Source organism: Oncorhynchus mykiss, chromosome 12, assembly GCF_057628025.1.
Source record: "Oncorhynchus mykiss isolate SJ-2025 chromosome 12, ASM5762802v1, whole genome shotgun sequence".
Lineage (NCBI taxonomy): Eukaryota > Metazoa > Chordata > Actinopteri > Salmoniformes > Salmonidae > Oncorhynchus > Oncorhynchus mykiss.
Window position 1 is genome coordinate 24,336,836 of NC_143033.1, and position 20,159 is coordinate 24,356,994.

Genomic DNA, 20,159 nt, shown 5'->3' on the forward strand with positions numbered 1-20,159 from the left:
TTACGGATAGCCAGGGGCACACTCCAACACTCAGATTTACAAACCATGCATTTGTGTTTGGGAAGTCTGACAGATCAGAAATAGAAGGGATGAACAGGGATGTTCTCTTGATAAGTTTATGAATTGGACAATTTTTCTGACCTGCTAGAGCATTCAAAATGTAACAAGAACTTTTCGGTGTCAAGGAAAATGTATGGAGTAAAAAGTACATTATTTTCTTTAGGAATGTAGTGAAGTAAAAGTAGTCAAACATTTAAATAGTAAAGTAAAGTAGAGATACCCCACAAAACTACTTCAGTAGAACTTTAAAGTATTTTTACTTAAGTACTTTTACTTAAGTACACCACTGTTTAGGCCTATGGGATAGGCTACATGAGGTGTGCGACTATGATTTGAAAAAGTTGCAAAAAAAGGCATTGTTTCTTGCCTTATGCTTGGCATCATTCACAAGTGATAATATGTCATTCACAAGTGATAGGCTAATATTGTCACCCATCAGACTATTCTTGTAATCTTGTCTTTAAATATACTAAATAATATATTTGTGAAATTTGTTTTGACTTAAAATGGACCATTATCATGCACCTATCTCGAAACAGGGGAATGGGAAAAAATACATGTCATCTATGCACTTAAATAGTGAATGGAGGACGCTTTTCCCGTGGTTCATTTTCATGCCAGCCAGCCACCTATAGATAGGAACATGAGCTCATGGGCTCTCATGAAGTGTTTGATTCAATTTTTGATTACATTTGCATTGATGTCAGTGTGATTACAGGGGCAATAGAGTGCTGAGTACCAGGCAGTACCAGGCAGTTAGCAAGTTTGGTAGGCTACTAATGACCAGCAGCAGCATGATGTGGAATTTGACTGCCTTCATGACTCGTGTCCGCTGGTGTGACGGTAATATGGTCACCGAAACAGCCCTACTTCAAACCTCACATTTTTTTTTTTTAATTAAGGGTTAAGGTTTTGGGTAGAGTTAAAACATTAAAGCTGCAATGTGTAACTTTTTGGGTGACTTGACAAAATTCACTTAGAAATGTGAGTTATACATATGTAATTCTCATTGCAAGGAGGTCTAAGAAGCGGTAGATATGTTCTATGTGCACTATTTCTATGCTTCCTGTTTTTAAGTTACATTTTTGCATCTTTTACTTTCGTTTTGTACACCAGCTTCAAACATTTGAAAATACAATATTTTTGGTTATAGAACATATATTAACAGCGGTTTAGATGGAACAATGATCACCTACACTATACTTGCTTGTTTGTCACATAAACTGAAATTAGGCGAACTGTTAGAATTTTAGCAACCAGGAAATTGGTAGAGCAATTTCTGCATAGTGCATCTTTAAGTTTAGGCATTCATTCCGAATGGTTACGTTAAGGGTTAAGGTACAAATAAAGTCCAAATTTGTCTCTACAACTGGAATTGAACACGGGACCTTCGGAACTCGGGAGAGGCTATACGGACATACCTAGGGCCCAAATGTATTAGATGTTTGGTGCAGCAAAAGTATAGTGGAGACGAACAGATTCGGTTCAGTAAGTCATCCTATTGAGCCCTTCCCAGCTTGCTAGTTGGTAGATGTAGATGTTGCTAGAAAGATGTTGCTTGCCTGCCAAAGTTGGAACAAGGGAGCATGTTTAGAATAGTTTTTTTTTAATGTAGACATTAATGCCGTAGTTGTAAGTTCTCGTTGAAAATCATTACAATAAATGTGCTTTAGCCTTCACCCTGGCCTGATGTTGGCTACACTATCTAGCTACTTCCCTTATCTTACTGCGGCAAGCAGGATTGAAGGGACACTGCCCTGTGTTGTTGTTGTTACCAGTTTACAGTGCAAACTGTCCCCGTTGTCGTGTCTTTGGCATCATTAAACTGTAGATTAATCTTTATCAAATCTTTACTCTCTGTAATTATTATTATGCATTAAACTGATTAATCATGTAACTGTAATTAACTAGGAAGTCAGGGCACTAAGGAAAATATTCAGATTACAAAGTTATAATTTTCCTAATATAACTTTTTAGATATTTTCATATCGGATCAATAGTCTTCTGATTTATTAATTCTTCTTTACCTCACGTTAGTCTCATTCCAAACATCGTAAATTGTTGGTTATCTGCACAAACCCAGTCTTCACTATGAGTCATCCATACGTGAGTATAACATTTAAACGTGTTAACCCTCGCAAGGCTGCAGGCCCAGACGGCATCCCCAGCCGCGTTCTCAGAGCATGCGCAGACAGGCTGGCTGGTGTGTTTACGGACATATTCAATCAATCCTTATCCCAGTCTGCTGTTCCCACATGCTTCAAGAGGACCACCATTGTTCTTGTTCCCAAGAAAGCTAAGGTAACTGAGCTAAACGACTACCGCCCCGTAGCACTCACTTCCGTTATCATGAAGTGCTTTAAGAGACTAGTCAAGGACCATATCACCTCCACCCTACCTGACACCCTAGACCCACTCCAATTTGCTTACCGCCCCAACAGGTCTACAGACGACGCAATCGCAACCACACTGCCCTAACCCATCTGGACAAAAGGAATACCTATGTCAGAATGCTGTTCATCGACTACAGCTCAGCATTTAACACCATAGTACCCTCCAAACTCGTCATCAAGCTCGAGACCCTGGGTCTCGACCCCGCCCTGTGCAACTGGGTACTGGACTTCCTGACTGGCTGCTCCCAGGTGGTGAGGGTAGGTAACAACATCTCCACCCCGCTGATCCTCAACACTGGGGTCCCACAAGGGTGCGTTCTGAGCCCTCTCCTGTACTCCCTGTTCACCCACGACTGCGTGGCCATGCACGCCTCCAACTCAATCATCAAGTTTGCGGACGACACTACAGTGGGAGGCTTGATTACCAACAAGAACGAGAGTGCCTACAGGGAGGAGGTGAGGGCCCTTGGAGTGTGGTGTCAGGAAAATAACCTCACACTCAACGTCAACAAAACAAAGGAGATGATTGTGGACTTCAGGAAACAGCAGAGGGAGCACCCCCCTATCCACATCGACGGGACAGTAGTGGGGAAGGTAGGAGTCTGAAGATATTCGGCTTGTCACCAAAAGCACTCACAAACTTCTACAGATGCGCAATCGAGAGCATCCTGTCGCGCTGTATCACCGCCTGGTACAGCAACTGCTCCGCCCACAACCGTAAGGCTCTCCAGAGGGTAGTGAGGTCTGCTCAACGCAACTACCTGCCCTCCAGGACACCTACACCACCTGATGTCACAGGAAGGCCATAATATCATCAAGGACAACAACCACCCGAGCCACTGCCTGTTCACCCCGCTATCATCCAGAAGGCGAGGTCAGTACAGGTGCATCAAAGCAGGGACCGAGAGACTGAAAAACAGCTTCTATCTCAAGGCCATCAGACTGTTAAACAGCCACCACCAACATTGAGTGGCTGCTGCCAACATACTGACTCAACTCCAGCCACTTTAATAATGGAAATTGTGTAAAAAATGTATCACTAGCCACTTTAAACAATGCCACTTAATATAATGTTTAGATACCCTACATTACTCATGCATATGTATATACTGTACTCTATATCATCTCCTGCATCTTGCTATCTTTTTGTAATACATGTATCACTACCCACTTTAAACTATGCCACTTTATGTTTATATACCCTACATTACTCATCTCATATGTATATACTGTACTCTATACCATCTACTGCATCTTGCCTATGCCGTTCTGTACCATCACTCATTCATATATCTTTATGTACCTGTTCTTTGTCCCTTTACACTTGTGTGTATAAGGTAGTAGTTGTGGAATTGTTAGGTTAGATTACTCGTTGGTTATTACTGCATTGTTGGAACTTGAAGCACAAGCATTTCGCTACACTCGCATTACCATCTGCTAACCATGTGTATGTGAATAATAAAATTTGATTTGATATATCAATTGTCTTAAATCATTTATTTATTAACTGACTAAACAGTCACAGAAGTGCACACACAAACAAACAGAGTAAATATGGTTACAAGAAATGATAGGGGAATGTGCCCTAGTGGGCTAAACTGGCATGGTGGCTTGTTAGACAAAAGGGAAGTGGCGGTCAGCTGAGAAGTCACTACAGTGTTGATAATTATAACAATTGAAATGCAAAACCTTTGCACGTGAACGCTCACTCATTCGTGAACAATTGCAATCAATATATATATTTACGCTCAGTGTGTCGTCGGGGTCGCTGTTGAAAATGTTGTTTCTGTTTGAGAGTGTCCGTCCTCTCTCTCTCTCTCTGTATCGTGGTTAGAATGGATAGTTCAGAGTGACATTCATTCATGTCGTTATAGGATAGATGTTTCGGAGGTTGTCGGTCTTCACGTTCAATGATACCGAATTCCTAGCTGCAGACTAGTAATTCATATCAAAGACTTGTCCTTATTCTGTCGATATCGATAGTCTAAGAGTTTAACCATGTGGGTTAAAAGATTCAGCCATCTACTCAAACCTTGGCCCTCTCGTTATCGAGGTAAGCTGGTCTGCAACCTCTGTCCTCTCGTAATTGAGGGAAACATGGTCTGTTGAGAAATTCTCAAAGTGGGGGTTTTATTCGGGAGAGCAGAAAAAGGCTGTCTCATGACGCCAGTTCCTAACTGTGCTCATGGGCGGTCCTCTGATTTTCCTTCATTAAACAGTCCAAAATCACATTACACAATTTTACAAACAGTATCATCTTCACTCATTCATCTTATACAACAATTAGATATAAACCTCATATCTGAGGCTATTATATAAACAGCGTTATGGTAATGTGGCCGTATTGTCTATTGTCATATTGGTTTCTCTGCATTTCTGGTTTAGTGACTGTCCTCTGAGTCTGAAGGAGCTTTGATAGACTTTTAGAGCTCTAGAACCTGGTGCAAATACTCTGTCTGAGCTGAGACTAACAGCACTGATGAGCAGGGGAAGAAGAGACAATATTAAAAGATTGAATACCCCAGAAATGCAGTGGCTTGTTTCTTGTCTGGGGGAGGGGGAGGGGGCTGTGAGGTGCAGCGGTGAGTCAGAGGAGGAAGAGAAGGAGGAAGAGAAGGAAGGTGGGAGGGTGTGAATGTGTTGTGAGGAAGGCAGGGTAATTAGCGCCGTAGGCGAGCCATCGTTATTCTGCACCTTGTAAATAGAGCGCTATGGTGTGATGTGGTACCATTAGCACACACTATCAGAAACCTGCAAACGACCCCCAAAACAGGTACCCCCTATCACAACAGATACATCAAGAAGACCTTGCTTCTCCAATGATAAATTAATTAACGTTTATGGGATCAAAATTGTAATTTAGTATAGCACTAAACTGTAATTCATAGTTTGTGTTTCATTGTTTTCATTGTGATTCCTTGTTTTTCTCCAGCCTTAAAGGACCGCCCCCCGCCCATCATCCGGCAGGGCCCGTCCAACCAGACACAGGCTGTTGGGGGTGTGGCCCTGCTGAGGTGCCAGGCGTCAGGGGACCCGGAGCCCACCGTTACCTGGCTGAAGGACGGCCTCAGTCTGCTGGGAAAGGACCTTCGCATGGCCCTGCTGGAGCCTGGCAGCCTGCAGATCCAAAGCACCAGGGTGGGTTCATAGGACTGATGCTGTACAAACACAATACACACAGTCACAGCAGCAAGCCTCCACACTGTGTTCACTCATGATTGATTTTGCCATGAGTCTGCCAGCCATAGTGACTCCATCTTTTCTCTCTCTGCTTCTCTACTTTCATTGCGTTCTTTTCAATAAACTACCCATTCTTTACAGTTTCTCTCTATTCTCAAAGGCAGGTTGTTAAGGTTTGTGTGTGTGTGTGTGTGTTTGTCGCTCAGTGTGTGTGCGTGCGCACGTGTGTTTATGCGCTTGCCTCTCATATTGCTTGTGAGAGAGAGGAGAGAAAAAATTCCCTTCTGATGTCAGTGAGATGTAATTCAAATGGACAAGTGCAGGCAGGTTGCCTTTAAAGATGAATAGGGGGTATTGATTTTTATAAGTCATTTAAAGCTGTCATTTAGAGCCATTCACCTAGGCAGCATTTAGAGATGCTCTAACCCAAGGACAGTGATTGGGGGGAATGCAAGCATGTAAGGGACAGATCGAAATTGACAAATAACAATATATGTAAAAACACAATTTTTTTTTTACATTACAGCCTTATTCTAAAATTGATTAAATGTTTATTTTCCTCATCATTCTAAACACAATACCGCACGATGACAAAGTGAAAACAGGTTTTTATACATTTTTAGATTTATAAGAAATGTTTATACATTTTTGCAAATGTATTAAAATGAAAAACAGAAATACCTTATTTACATAAGTATTCAGACCCTTTGCGATGAGACTTGACATTGAGCACAGGTGCATCCTGTTTCCATTGATCATCCTTGAGATGTTTCTACAACTTTATTGGAGTCCACCTGTGGTAAATTCAATTGATTGGACATGATTTGGAAAGGTACACTCCTGTCTATATAAGGTCCCAGTTGACAGTGCATGTCAGAGCAAAAACCAAGCCATGAGGTCAAAGGACTTGTCCGTATAGCCCCGAGACAAGACTGAGTCGAGGCACAGGTCTGGGGAAGGGTACCAAAACATTTCTGCAGCATTGAACCATTGGCCTTCATCATTGTTAAATGGAAGAAGTTTGGAACCACCAAGACTCATCTTAGAGCTGTCCGCCCGGCTAAACTGAGTAATCAGGGGAGAAGAGCCTTGGTCAGGGAGGTGACCAAGAACCCGATGGTCACTCTGACAGAGCTCTAGAGTTCCTCTGTGTAAATGGAAGAACCTTCCAGAAGGACAACCATTTCTGCTGCACTCCACCAATCAGGCCTTTATTGTAGAGTGGCCAGATGGAAGGCACTCCTCATCAAAAGGCACATGACAGCCCACGTGGAGTTTGCCAAAAGGACTCTCAGACTATGAGAAACAAGATTCTCTGGTCTGATGAAACCAAGATTGAACTCTTTGGCCTGAATACCAAGTGTTACGTCTGGAGGAAACCTGGCACCGTCCCTTTGTTGAAGCATGGTCTTGGCAGAATCATGCTGTGGGGATGTTTTTCATTGACAGGGACTGGGAGACAAGTCGGGATCAAGGGAAAGATAAACAGAACAAAGTACTGAGAGATCCATAATAATAACCTGCTCCAGAGCGCTCAGGATCTCAGACTGGGGAGAAAGTTCACATTTTAACAGGACTAAAACCCTAAGCACACAGCCAAGACAACACAGGAGTGGCTTCGGGACAAGTCTCTGAATGTCTTTGAGTGACCCAGCCAGAGCCTGGACTTGATCCAGATCTAGTATCTCTGGAGAGACCTGAAAATAGCTGTGCAGCGACGCTCAGCATCCAACCTGCCAGAGCTTGAGAGGGTCTGCAGAAGAATGAGAGAAACTCCTCAAATACAGGTATGCCAAGCTTGTAGCGTCATACTCAAGAAGACTCGAGGCTGTAATCGCTACCAAAGGTGCTTCAACAAAGTACTGAGTAAGGAGTCTGAATACTTATGTAAATGTGATATTTCAGTTTTTATTTTTAATACATTTGCAAAACTTTCTAAACACTTGTTTTTGCTTTGTCATTATGGGGTATTGTATGTAGATTGATGAGGGAAAAAAATATTTAATCAATTTTAGAATAAGGCTGTAACGTAACAAAATGTGGAAAAAGTCAAGGGGTCTGAATACAGAAATCATGTTTAAAGTGATTGGGATTGCACAATATAGTCAGGGACTTATTTCCATTGTGGTCACTACATTTGCTGCAGCACATGCTGCAGAAATATAAGGACTGAATGCATGCCTAATTTACACTTCTCTATCTGGCTTTTGGGGGTCACCTTATTTTTTAACATTTATTGGATAACGGCACAATCATTTGGGCTTGGGCTCATAACATTATTTAATGTATGACTCATCAGCCTCAGGTAGCATCAGACTTGAATTTTCATGCCGATCAAAGCTCTAATCAAATCCAGACATACATGTATTAATATGCTTTAGAATGGCTCTTCCGGTTTGGGCGGGAAATACCAGATTACCCGGGAGAAAAGTGGTTATTTTCGAGGTGGAACATTTTGTAAAATACCAGGAAAATATTCAAACCTAGTCTGTAGCTTCTTTTTTAGATGTTTGGGGTTGCTGGTGAACCATGATGTGCAGGCATAAACAAAGTGACACTGGACGAGCACACCGTCTTTACGGTGTCTATAGGTTTCCATCTAATTGGCGACAGATTTTCATGTGAATATTCTAAAATATGCATCAAAACAATATGCATATTTCAGGGTTTCCTTTAGAGGAAAATGTGTCGCCTGACAACGTGACTGGGAAGCCTTTAATTTACTAGACATTTGAGACATTTACTGGACATCCATTTGCATTCAGATCCGAATTGGCGGAACCAGCGGCATCAATAAATGAGGGTTATTGGCCAAATGAGCCACATTACGTGTCCCTAAAAACAGCTTATATCAAACATTATTCCTTATGTTTCGATGTGTAGCATATGCAACATTTTGTTATTGGTTTTTAGGCTTCTTTCCTAAAAAAATAATTGTCCACCTCACAATTCAGCTGTCAGAGATTTGAGCACAAAATGCATCAGGGCATTGCATGTATAGGCCTATTGGCTTAGGTGTCCACTATATGATATTAACATTACAAATATATAGAGCCTATATAAGGAAGTGATGCGTAGGCCTAGCCCCAGAGAGATAGAGCCAGATAAAATGTATGCTGGTGGCATGCTATGACACTGACATGCATTTCTTTATGTCAGATGGCTAGATAGTACAGATGTACAGAAGGAGGCTGATTTGTTATTTTTCAATCAGAATATCTGGTATAAAGATAAGCATTGTTTTATTAGATTATAGTAGTAACTCTGGTAGGCATGAAACATTCTTCCTCACCTCAAGTTCTACTGTTGGAGTCAGTTGGAGCGCCAGTGCACACTGCCTTCATAGCATATGCTTGCAGTGGCTAAAGCTTAATATCAGCCACACCAAACCTTCACTAAAGTGTATTATTTACGAAAATGTCAAAAGTATTTTAAGCCATTGTTTATAGGGAAAATACGAGCAGGCAAACACAGCATTAAAGTTGGAACTTAATTTGGTTTAAACCTTTACAGAAGTTTTGAACAGGCTATATTGCAGCAATTACCAACAAAGGCAAGTGTCTACCATACCCAACAAATGACAGAAAAAGTATAATGTTATTTATATTAAAACAGGCCTACTTATAACCTATCTTAAGCACTCAATTAAAAAGACAGATGTAATTTTAGCCAATGAAAATGTCTTTTCATATTTAAAGAACTGGTTTTGAATAATAAATAAGCTTACAAAAATAACAATTATATGCAGTAATACTAATAAAGATAAAACAAATTACTATAGAGCTCCAAAATGCTGCATTCTTCAGATCTACAATATTAAAATGTACATTAAATTCCCCTCATAAGCTTTTCACTATACTTTAGGCATACTCTTTTTCTTCTTTTGTTTTACTTCAATGAAAAAGGCCTCCATCTTCACAATCAACAGTAGCCTAGGCCAATAAAATCTGTGTGTAAATATGTAGTGCACATTCAAAATATATTTTGGGTTTAAATTGCTATGTACCTAATAAAAAATACAAGTTAAAAGGGTTTCCATTGCATTTTCATCTCTAGTGATGGTTTTGTCACAGAAATGTTGCGTAGGTATAACGAATGTGCCCACCGGTATTGGCACATGCACTCTAGTCAACAGCTTGCAGATACAGTGCAGGTATAGCCTACTACATGATGATATTATTATGGACAAAGTGTGAGATTAAACGGCAGCCAAGCATCGATCATCATGTCAACTGAATAAGACCCTCAATATCTATTGAAAGGAGCATCAACCTTATCAATGTGCACTTTCACCACCCTGTGAAGTTCATCAGAACTTATTTCATCTGTAGCCTAATAAACTGCATACTTTCCTATGATGTGTTGACATTTTTTACTCGCGTAAACAATTTGGATGGAAACCTGGTTAATGTCAAGCTATTTTGAGGATGCTGGAATTATATTTTGGATGAACGTGTGCATGCCTACAGGAAACTTTTGAATTAGCATAATTAGATGGCATATTGTGACTGATTGTGTTTATATATATAAACATTTATATATATATAAATATTTAGGCGATATTGAAGCAGTTGTTTCTAGGTGTGCAAGGAATAGCTGCATGGATTGGAGAGGAGGCAGAGAGTGTGTTGAACTTTTCTGAGGAACCGGGCCTGCCGGGAGCATATGTGGCCACATTACTATAGGAAGACTTGGAAGAATGATGATCTGCAACAGATTGCTCATTCAGTATCAGAAGTAAAAAATACACCAAGACTGGCCTGCTACAGTGTGTTTATAGACCTTATAAACTGCCAAGAGTAGACCCAAAACAACCTTGAAACATTGAAATCACAGGGCTTTTGCGCCAATATTCAAATGACATTTTCACTGCAGCCTAGAGTAGGCTAGAATGTTGTACTCACTGGAAAACAATAATGCAATGTTCCATTGCATTGTGGGGTGGTAGGCTAGTCTAGGTAGGATCATTGCATTGTCCCTAAACAACATCAATAGGGTAATTGTTTTAGCTGTGTGTCTCATGTCTCTACTGCCTATCAGCTATTCCTATTTGTTCTTGTCGATTCATATAACAAGTGTATGCAGCTTTGAATGTTTTTATGTGTGGTATGGTTGCTAGTTAACCTACCACTATTGTCACTATAAATGGTGGATCTACGGCATACAAGACCGTTAGGTCTACTATACTGCGGTATAGTAAAAGTTAGCACATGGAATAGCGTACTGCATAAGGGGAGTACCAAAACACAGTGATTTTGGGGAGGTGCACGCAAGCAGGTGAGGAAATGTGGCTAGGATGGAAGAAACGATGTAGTAAAACTTGTAAAAGAGCAATTGTAAAAAAAATATATAAAAAACACACAACCCTTCCCAAACCCCCCAAAAAAGTTTGACAACCCTCTCCTATTTTAGAGAGAGAGAGAGAACAAGGGAGAGAGAGAGGGGGAACAAGGGAGAGAGAGAGAGGAAACAAGGGAGAGACAGAGAGAGCAGGAACAAAGGAGAGAGAGAGAGAGCGGGAACAAGGGAGAGCGAGAGAGAGAGTGTGTAAGGGAGCAGCCTCAGTATTTAAGAGGCCAACGTTAAATAGATTATCATGTTCCTGTTTCACTGTGGCTGATCTGTACTGATGATGATAGGGCTGAGGATGTGGGAGGCTGACTAGTACTAAGCAATTTAGTTTTTTTTTATAACTTCAGCACATCTTCCCTCGCTCTGTCTTCTTGTTGTCACCCACTCCCTCTCTCCCTGGGTGCGAATCAGGCCAGTGGAGGTTAATGCATTTTTTGTGTACTGCTGCCTACCCTTTAAATACAGAGGTTGACAAAAGGGCTGTGAAGGCCAACTGGGATCAAGGTTGGACTGGAAAGACCAATGGAGCCAACAAGCATCACCACCAAACAATATTACTACTATCAAAAAGGCACACTGGTTTTAATGAGCATACAGTGCCTTCACTGGTATAACTCCGTTTCTCTGGACCCCCCTTTAAATAAATAAAAAACATTTAAGTATAGACTACTGATCACTGTCCATAGTGCTGAAATTGTGACGTCTATGCGGCTGCCTGCCTATCGATGATAGGCTTTCTGTGATGCCATGGCTTAGCTTAGCTTTAGCTAATAGATACATGTTTATTGGTAGGCCTATTTGGTCATCATTTTCTCATATTAAGCCTAACATTTCATGAAGGTCTACATGGTGTCACAATGCTGCAATTTTTATACTGCCGGCTGGTGGCAAATTCAAATAAATGTTTGATGCAAAAGAATACTAATCAGCTAGATTTTTTTAACTGTCCCGTATAGGCTACCTGAACCTGAATGACATGAGCCGCCCTCGCTCTCTCTCCCAGCTTGGATAGAAAGTTGTGCGTAAAACCAGTCCATTGATGCCAAATAATACAATCAGTCCACCCTCAAAACACTAGCTTACTAGGGATTGTTTCATTATGCAGTGTACTATCTATAGCTATATAGCGTATTTAGCTGTGATTTATAAACTTGTTATAAAAATGACACATCAAATAGCCAAACAATGAGGACAAAAGTAGTCGGCTTAAGGATAAATTCAGCCACTATTAATTGTTGAACTCAGCGGGTTTTGCCTGCCTATTGGGCTGCAATATTCAAGGTAAATTAAATCAAATTAAATTAAATCCAACTTGAGAGACTCCCCTGATCTTCTGAATTCTCCTTTTTTTGTGAGCAAATGTTTCCACCACTGCCTGTAGGCCCAGGTCGCGGAACCAACTGTTTTATATATTGGGTATTACCAACCTAGACAGTCTTTTCTGATACATTGCTCTGCACACAATTTAAACGTAGCCTTGAATGATGCATGCCAAGATATAACACAGACAAAGGACTGTTGATATTGCAACCACACAATTTAAGCGCTTGTTCACTATTATGAACGAAATCGCAAACAGCTTTTTTTAGTTCAAGCCCCAAGAACTGTTGTCTGCTAAAGATGATAATCTGTTTGCATCTGTCAATTTATTGGTTGCCCAGTATTCAGACGAGCTGTCCCCAGAGCTTCCAATACAGTGAATCTCTTTCCGTAATGTGTTGAGGCTGGCAATTAAGGAGAATGAGAGGATTAATTAAAGATGTTGCAGAGCTGCTGTATTTCAAGCTCAACTCCCTTCTGCCCAGTTTCCCTGATGTTGCTAACGCAATCAAACTGTTTTTACCATTCCTGTAACTGTCGCTTCTGTGGAGAGATCATTTTCTAATTTAAAACCTATTAATAACTACCTAAGAACCATTAGGCTCTCGGTCTGATATGCGCTTTTGAACAACTGAGTAAGCTCCACTCATTGCACTGGCGCCATCATAGACTTGACCATTTGTTCACTGATATCCCCTCATACTTATAATCAGTTTATTTTAAATGTTTTAGTCACATTCCTGAAGCCCAAGAAACAAACACTTAGCCTCCTAGCACAAATGTAAATTAAAACGTTTTATGAATTACTTTTTGGAGGGTTAATGTCAATGGATTTTTTCCCACATTTTGTTGTGTTACAAGGTGGGGTTAAAATGTATTTAATTGTAAAAAAAAAGTTACAAAAATAAATACTCTGTAATGTAAAAGTGGAAAAACAATTCTAACATTTGTAAAAAATTCATGAACATTTAAACCACAATATGTCTTGATTACATAAGTATTCAACCTCCTGAGTCAATACATGTTAGAATCTCATTGTACAATATTTTGATTGTACAATATTTTCACATTTTTATTTTTAGATTTCTTCAAGCTCTGTCAGGTTGGTTGTTGACCATTGCTAGAAAACATTTTTTAAGTATTGACATAGATTTCAAGCCAAAGTTAAAACTGTAACTAAGCCACTCAGGAACATTAATTGTCGTTTTGGTAAGCAACTCCAGTGTACATTTGGCCTTATGTTTTAGGTTATTGTCCTGCTGAAAGGTGAATTTGTCTACCGGTGTCTGTTGGAAAGCAGACTGAACCAGGTTTTCCTCTAGGATTTAGCCTGTGCTGAGCTCTATTCAGTTTATTTCTATAAAACAAAAACACCTTAGTCCTCGCCGATGACAAGCATACCCACAACATGGTGCAGCCACCACCATGCTTGATAATATGAGGAGTGGTACTCGGTGATGATTTACCCCAAATATAATGTGTGGTATTCGGGAAATAAAGTTATTTTCTCTGCCCCATTTTTGCAGTTTTACTTTAGTGCCTTATTGCAAACCGGATGCATGTTTTGGAATATTTTTATTCTGTACAGGCTTCCTTCTTTTCACTCTTTTAGGTCATTTAGGTTAGTATTGTGGAGTAACTACAATGTTGAGCCATTCTCAGTTTTATCCTATCACAGCCATTAAACTCTGTAACTGTTTTAAAGTCACCATTGGCCGTATGGTGAAATCCCTGAGCGGATTCCTTCCTATCCGGCAGCTGAGTTAGGAAGGCCCTCTGTGTCTTTGTAGTGACTGGGTGTATTTTTACACCAACCAAAGTGTAATTAAAAAGTAACTTCAGCATGCTCAAAGGGATATTCAATGTCTGCTTTTTTTACCCGTCTACCCTTTTTGCGAGGCATTTAAAAACCTCCCTGATCTTTTTTGTTGAATCTGTGTTTGAAGTTCACTGCTCGACTGAGGGACCTTACAGATAATTAATTGTATGTGTGGGGTAAAGAGATGAGGTAGTCATAAAAAAATTATGTTAAATACTATTATTGGACACAAGGTCCATGCAACTTATAATGTGACTTGTTAAGCACATTTTTACTTTTGAACTTATTTAGGCTTGCCATAACAAAGGGGTGAATGCTTATTGACTCAAGACATTTCAGCATTTCATTTTTTATTCATTTGTAATTCAACTTTGGCATTATGGGGTATTGTGTGTAGTCCAATGACACAAAATCTAAATTTGATCTATTTTAAATTCAGGCTGTAACATTACAAGGGGTGTGAATAATTGTTGAAGGCACTGTACTCTATATAAAAAAGTGTATCTTTCCAAACTGTTATTATTTGAGAAGTTGATTGATTTGTTCATCAGCTGAATGTTTGGTTAGTCAGTTGTATGATCAGTATTAGGGATGCATGTTTGGTTGTTTCTCTTTAAAGAAATACATTGTTTTACTGTCAACTGTCTGGTCAGTGTATGTTCTGATGTGTTCCTCTGTCCTCCTCAGCTATCTGACTCTGGGCTGTACACCTGTGTGGCCACCAGCTCCAGTGGGGAGACCTCATGGAGTGCCTTCCTGGATGTCAGAGGTATAGTAACAATGTGTCCATTTTATTTTAGAACCGTAAAGGGTTATTCGACTGTCCCCGAGAACGCTTATAACCATTTTGGGTTCCATGTAGAACCTTTTCCACAGATGGTTCTACGTGGAACCCAAAATAGTTCCTGATTGGCAGATGAATGGCAACCCGATTAGAAGCACCTGCTGCTAATCTGTTGTTTTTTACAAATGCTGTTTGGAATTAAAGAAAAATGTACCTACACACTGAAGTAGGCTCTAAAGCCAAAAGGTCTGTGTACACTATCCCAGAGGCAGTAAAAAAATGAAAAACATCGAACAATAAAGTAAGCTTTACAGTATGTAACATATTTTTGTGTGTGAACCCATTACACCTCTTTGATTGTTTGAATTCACAGGTTTTACGCACCAGCCAAGATTTTGGGAGAGCCCTATGGTTCTCTTTTGATTAACCAAAATAGCTCTACCTGAAACAAAAAAGGGTTCTCCGACCTATGGGGACAGCCAAAGAACCCTTTTGGAACCATTTTTTCTAAGAGTGTACAGTACACACCATTGATTGAAGCCAATCAACCTGATGCTTTCATTTCTCCTTCAATCTGCCTTGTCCATTTTGATTAATTTTGAAAGAACCTGTTCTCCTTTTCTCCATCTCAGAGTCCAGTGACCTCACAGACTCCATGTCCCACAATGCCAGTACCCTACCAGGGCCTCCCTCCAAGCCAAAGGTCACTGATGTCACCAAGAGCACAGTGTCGTTGTCTTGGGAACCTGGGACCGAGGATGGCTCCCCAATCTCCTCCTATGTCATTGAGGCCTTTGGGTATGTCTGGGAACCTTGGCCCTAAGAGAAGCTGCAGTAAATTACCCCAAACTTTCAGAGCAATGACAGATGTATGCATGTATGTGGGCATAAGGTTCACTGGCATGTTCAGGGCAAGCACATACACCCTAGGGCTTTGGCTGAATAGTCTGCATACAAGGATCATGTACAGTCCAACAAGGTTGATCAGAGTTCTTTTGAAACACTAAAAAGTGTTTAGGTTTCAGACTAGATTTGCAGATGTCTTGATGTTGCTAGTTAAATTAGCTAAGTGAAAAACAATAGGACTGCCATAGCTACAGTATGGAATGTTATTTCCGTAAAAGCTTTTCTTGGCTTCACTAAATATCTTCTTCCTGTTTTCTCTGTGAGCAGTCAGCTGGTCAGCAACAGCTGGCAGACTGTGGCTGACCACGGGAAGACCACACAGTTCACGGTCAAGGACCTGCGACCCAACACGGTCTACCTGTTCATCATCAGAGCGGTCAATGCCCAGGGTCTCGGAGACCCAAGCCCCATGTCTGAGCCTGTCCGCACCCAAGGTACTGTACAGAACTAACCACTGTGTCTCAGTGTGCCTCATGCCATTAGAACATTTTCATAAAGGTTTAATCGCAATTGGCATCATCCTCTTTCTTTCTTTCTTTCTCTCTCTCTCTCTCTCTCTCTCTCTCTCCCACGCATTCTCTATTTCTCTGTCTGTCTGTCTCTCTCTCACTTTCTCTCTTTCCTCTCTCTCTCTCTCTCTCTCTCTCTCTCTCTCTCTCTCTCTCTCTCTCTCTCGCTCTGTCACTTTATCTCTCTCTCTCTCTCTCTCACTTTCTCTCTCTTTCTCGTTCTCTCTCTCAGACATCAGCCCTCCGGTGCAGGGTGTCGACCATCGACGTGTCCAGAAGGAGCTGGGTGATGTGGTGGTCAGCATGCATAACCCTGTGGTCATCAACTCCACCTCTGTCCAGGTCACATGGACTGTGAGTACCACTGATAGGAATCGATACTGTCAATTGTTTCGACAGAATTGCAGTTGACAGTTTGAGCATCTGTTGACCATCTGTAATGGGACTCAACAAAAACACTGTAATTTAAGATTTAGACTTGCAGAGCCCAATTATTAATTTATATATAGATGTCACAATGAGGAACTAGTATGAGTAGGTTTGGTATGAACAAGGATGCTTTGTCTCTGTGGTGAGTTATTATTCTCACTGAATCAAACAGGCAGTATAGAACCTGAAGAGCTGAGTAGCGAGAGAGATGAGCCTTGTACAGCGTTAGGATCGTTCAGGAACTGAGCCAGTTCCAAGCCTTTGCTTATCTCCAAGCTTCATACACAGTTTGAGTTTAGTTTTTCACACATAAATGCTGTGTCACCCACTGTCTGTTCTCAGTTAGCACACACACATGCATAAACACACGCACACACGTGTGCGCACACACACACAGTGCGAGTGTCTGAGACAGGTGGACGTGGAGTCCAAGGACAGCTGGTGTTCCATCAATCTGTGATTGTTTGGGGTGACGCGGGAATTAAGACAAATGTTTCTCACTGAAACAAATAGATCACCATTAGCGGCAACATGTTGTGTTCTCTCGTTTGGAGGCGGTTTGCAGTCAGCTCTTTATCTGGAGGTTATTAATATTTCCCTTCTGCCTTCTGGAGAGCACTGCTTAATGACAGAGGCTCTTCCATTCCTCACACATACATCAGTGGCGGTCGGTGACATTTAGGATGAGGGTGTCCAATTTTAAAAAATTTGATGAGCATTTTTCTCTATTACAGCATAACGGATGACTGTCATTCATGTTCTAATCAAATGGCCACCCGGACAATCTACATTGAACCACCCTTCTTTTGTGTTTACACTGCTGCTACTTGCTGTTTATTATCTTTGCATAGTCACTTTGCAAATTACCTCGATTAACCTGTACACGGTTACCCCGTGTATATAGCCTTGTTATTGTCATGTACATTTATTGTGTTACTTTTTGATTTATGAAATTTTAATTGAGTTTATTTAGTAAATATTTTGCTTATTTATTGAACTGCATTGTTGGTTGAGGTCTTGTAAGTAAGGATTTCACGGGAAGGTCTACACCTGTTGTATTCAGCACATGTGACAAATAACATTGGTATGATTAAACCCAGCTCAATGTCAAATTGATGTAAAAAGGCTACGTACTACAAGATATTCAAATTGTCCCTATACCTATCATTAGGTTGCTACAACCTAGCATATGATTTAAAGTTTACATTTTAGGTGCACAGGTAGAGAGAACACTTTTAGTAATCTAGGTGACAGACAGTGACACATTCAATACCGCCTTGCACACTCTAGCTGATGTAGGGTGTAATATTATCGGTGGAATTAATACACCCCTGATCACACGCAAAAACAGTTCACTTTCATAGCAGCCACCTACAAACAGCATGATCGTTTAGCTTGTTGTAGAATTCCTTCTCGCATCTACACGCTCTCCTCCTCTAACCTTGTCCCTTTGCATGTGGACTTCAGTGTACAACACGTCAGTTGTCTGTGACCAGGCAAAAAAAACTTTCCAGGCAAACCTTCATAACATAACCACTACACACATCCTACATAGTTGTCACCATATTAGCTAATGTCATAGCTAGTCAGTACTCTAGCCATTAGAACTAACGTGTGAGTAAACCCGCTACAATCTAGCAGTAAATTAATAAAACCAAAATCTTACCTTAACTTGGAAGTGTTCCAGTGTTGGATAGCCATAGCCAGCTAGCTAACATAGCATCCCTCTCTGTTTGAGTAGGCTAAACTAGCTATCTGCATTCGCACTCTCTCTCTCCCGCTCTCTTGCTTTTCCTTCCATTTATAAAACAAATAATTTGTTCAAAACTGTTCCAACTATTCTCTTACTCACCACATTTTATGCACTGCAGTCTTAGCTGTGGCTTATGCTTCCAGTATTAGATTAATTCTCTGATCATTTGATTGGGTGGACAACAAAGGTTGGAGGACGTCCTCATGAAGTTGTCATAATTACTGTGTAAGTCAATGGAAGAGGATGAGAACCATGAGCCTCCTAGGTTTTGTATTGACGTCAATGTACCCAGAGGAGGATGGAAACTAGCTGTCCTCCGGCTACACCATGGTGCTACCCTGCAAAGTGCTGTTGAGGCTACTGTAGACCTTCATTGCAAAACAGTGTGTTTTAATCAATTATTTGGTGACGTGAATATATTTAGTGTAGTTTTATCTAAAAAGGATAACTTTTGTAATGTTTTAATATTTTTATGTTTATACAATTCACTGAAGATGATGGTCCTCCCCTTCCTCCATTGAGGAGCCTCCACTGACATACATGCACACGCATGTACACCCATGCACTCCATATGCTTCAGCACTGTGTGCACCAGTGCCTTGATGTCATTTTAACATTATTAGGTATCTGGTTCTCTTCGAGAAAGGGATTTGTAGAGTGCTGCATAGCACCATTGTTTTGTTTAGCAGATGGTACTGTCACGACTTCCGCCGAAGTCGGCCCCTCTCCTTGTTCGGGCGGCGTTCGGCGGTTGACGTCACCGGCTTTCTAGCCATCGCCGCTCCATTATTCATTCATCCATTTGTTTTGTCTTTTTCCCTGCACACCTGGTTTTTATTCCCCAATCACACTACATGTATTTATTCCTCTGTTCCCCCTCATGTCTTTGTGTGAGGTTGTTTTGTTTTACCTGTCTGTGTTGACAGGCTTTACTGGTATGCGTTTATTCCGTGTTTTATTTCACAAGGTATGTTATTGTGTTTATACAATATTACTGTGACTGTTTGCGCGTTTGCACTTTTGCATTGGCTGGAGGTTTCGACACAGTGGCGTCCGTCTGTTGGTTTCTCCTGCCTAAATAAAGTGTGCGCCTGTTCACAACTCTGCTCTCCTGCACCTGACTCTACTCCCAGTACACACACCTATGACAGGTACACTAGTTAATAATATGGCTTATTCAAGGGAACAATCCAAAATACCATTCAATTGAAATTACACTTTGAGATACCATCTACCATCTTCAGTTAGTTACATGATAATATTTCTAGTATGTAATTACATTGTAACACAGGCCAGATTAAGTCTCAGAATAAGCGTAGGTTTTTATTCTTCACAAATACTATTATTGTCAAGCAAAACTCTTCTCCTAACATACCCAAGCATACCTGTCCTATAAGACAAGGGGAAACTAAACAGAATGGGCTTGTTTATGATATTTACTCCCGCTATGGCTGCATCTAGATGGATCAAGCAGTTCTACTACAGGTAAGGGAGGGGAGGGGAAAGAGAGAGTGTGGGGGCGGGCGATCATAAAGCTTTTAGATTCACCAATCATATCATTAAATGAAATGCAAGCAGGCAACCGTAGAGGCAGAGCATCAGCAGCACGTTTCCATGATTTATTTGGACTGGGCTGACGGTAAACAGCTGCTTT

At 40.8% G+C, this 20,159-nt stretch overlaps 1 protein-coding gene across 4 annotated transcripts in view; it reads left to right on the forward strand.

Moving 5' to 3' along the window:
* LOC110536823 (roundabout homolog 2) overlaps positions 1–20,159 on the forward strand; it is a 214,136-nt gene that overhangs the window by 170,813 nt on the left and 23,164 nt on the right. For all 4 annotated transcript variants that reach the window (XM_036937236.2, XM_036937238.2, XM_090192049.1 and 1 more), the window contains exons 9-13: positions 5,386–5,591; positions 14,812–14,893; positions 15,541–15,706; positions 16,082–16,248; positions 16,556–16,677. In XM_036937236.2, coding sequence (XP_036793131.2) covers positions 5,386–5,591; positions 14,812–14,893; positions 15,541–15,706; positions 16,082–16,248; positions 16,556–16,677 — 743 coding nt within the window. The remainder of the gene's footprint in view (positions 1–5,385; positions 5,592–14,811; positions 14,894–15,540; positions 15,707–16,081; positions 16,249–16,555; positions 16,678–20,159) is intronic.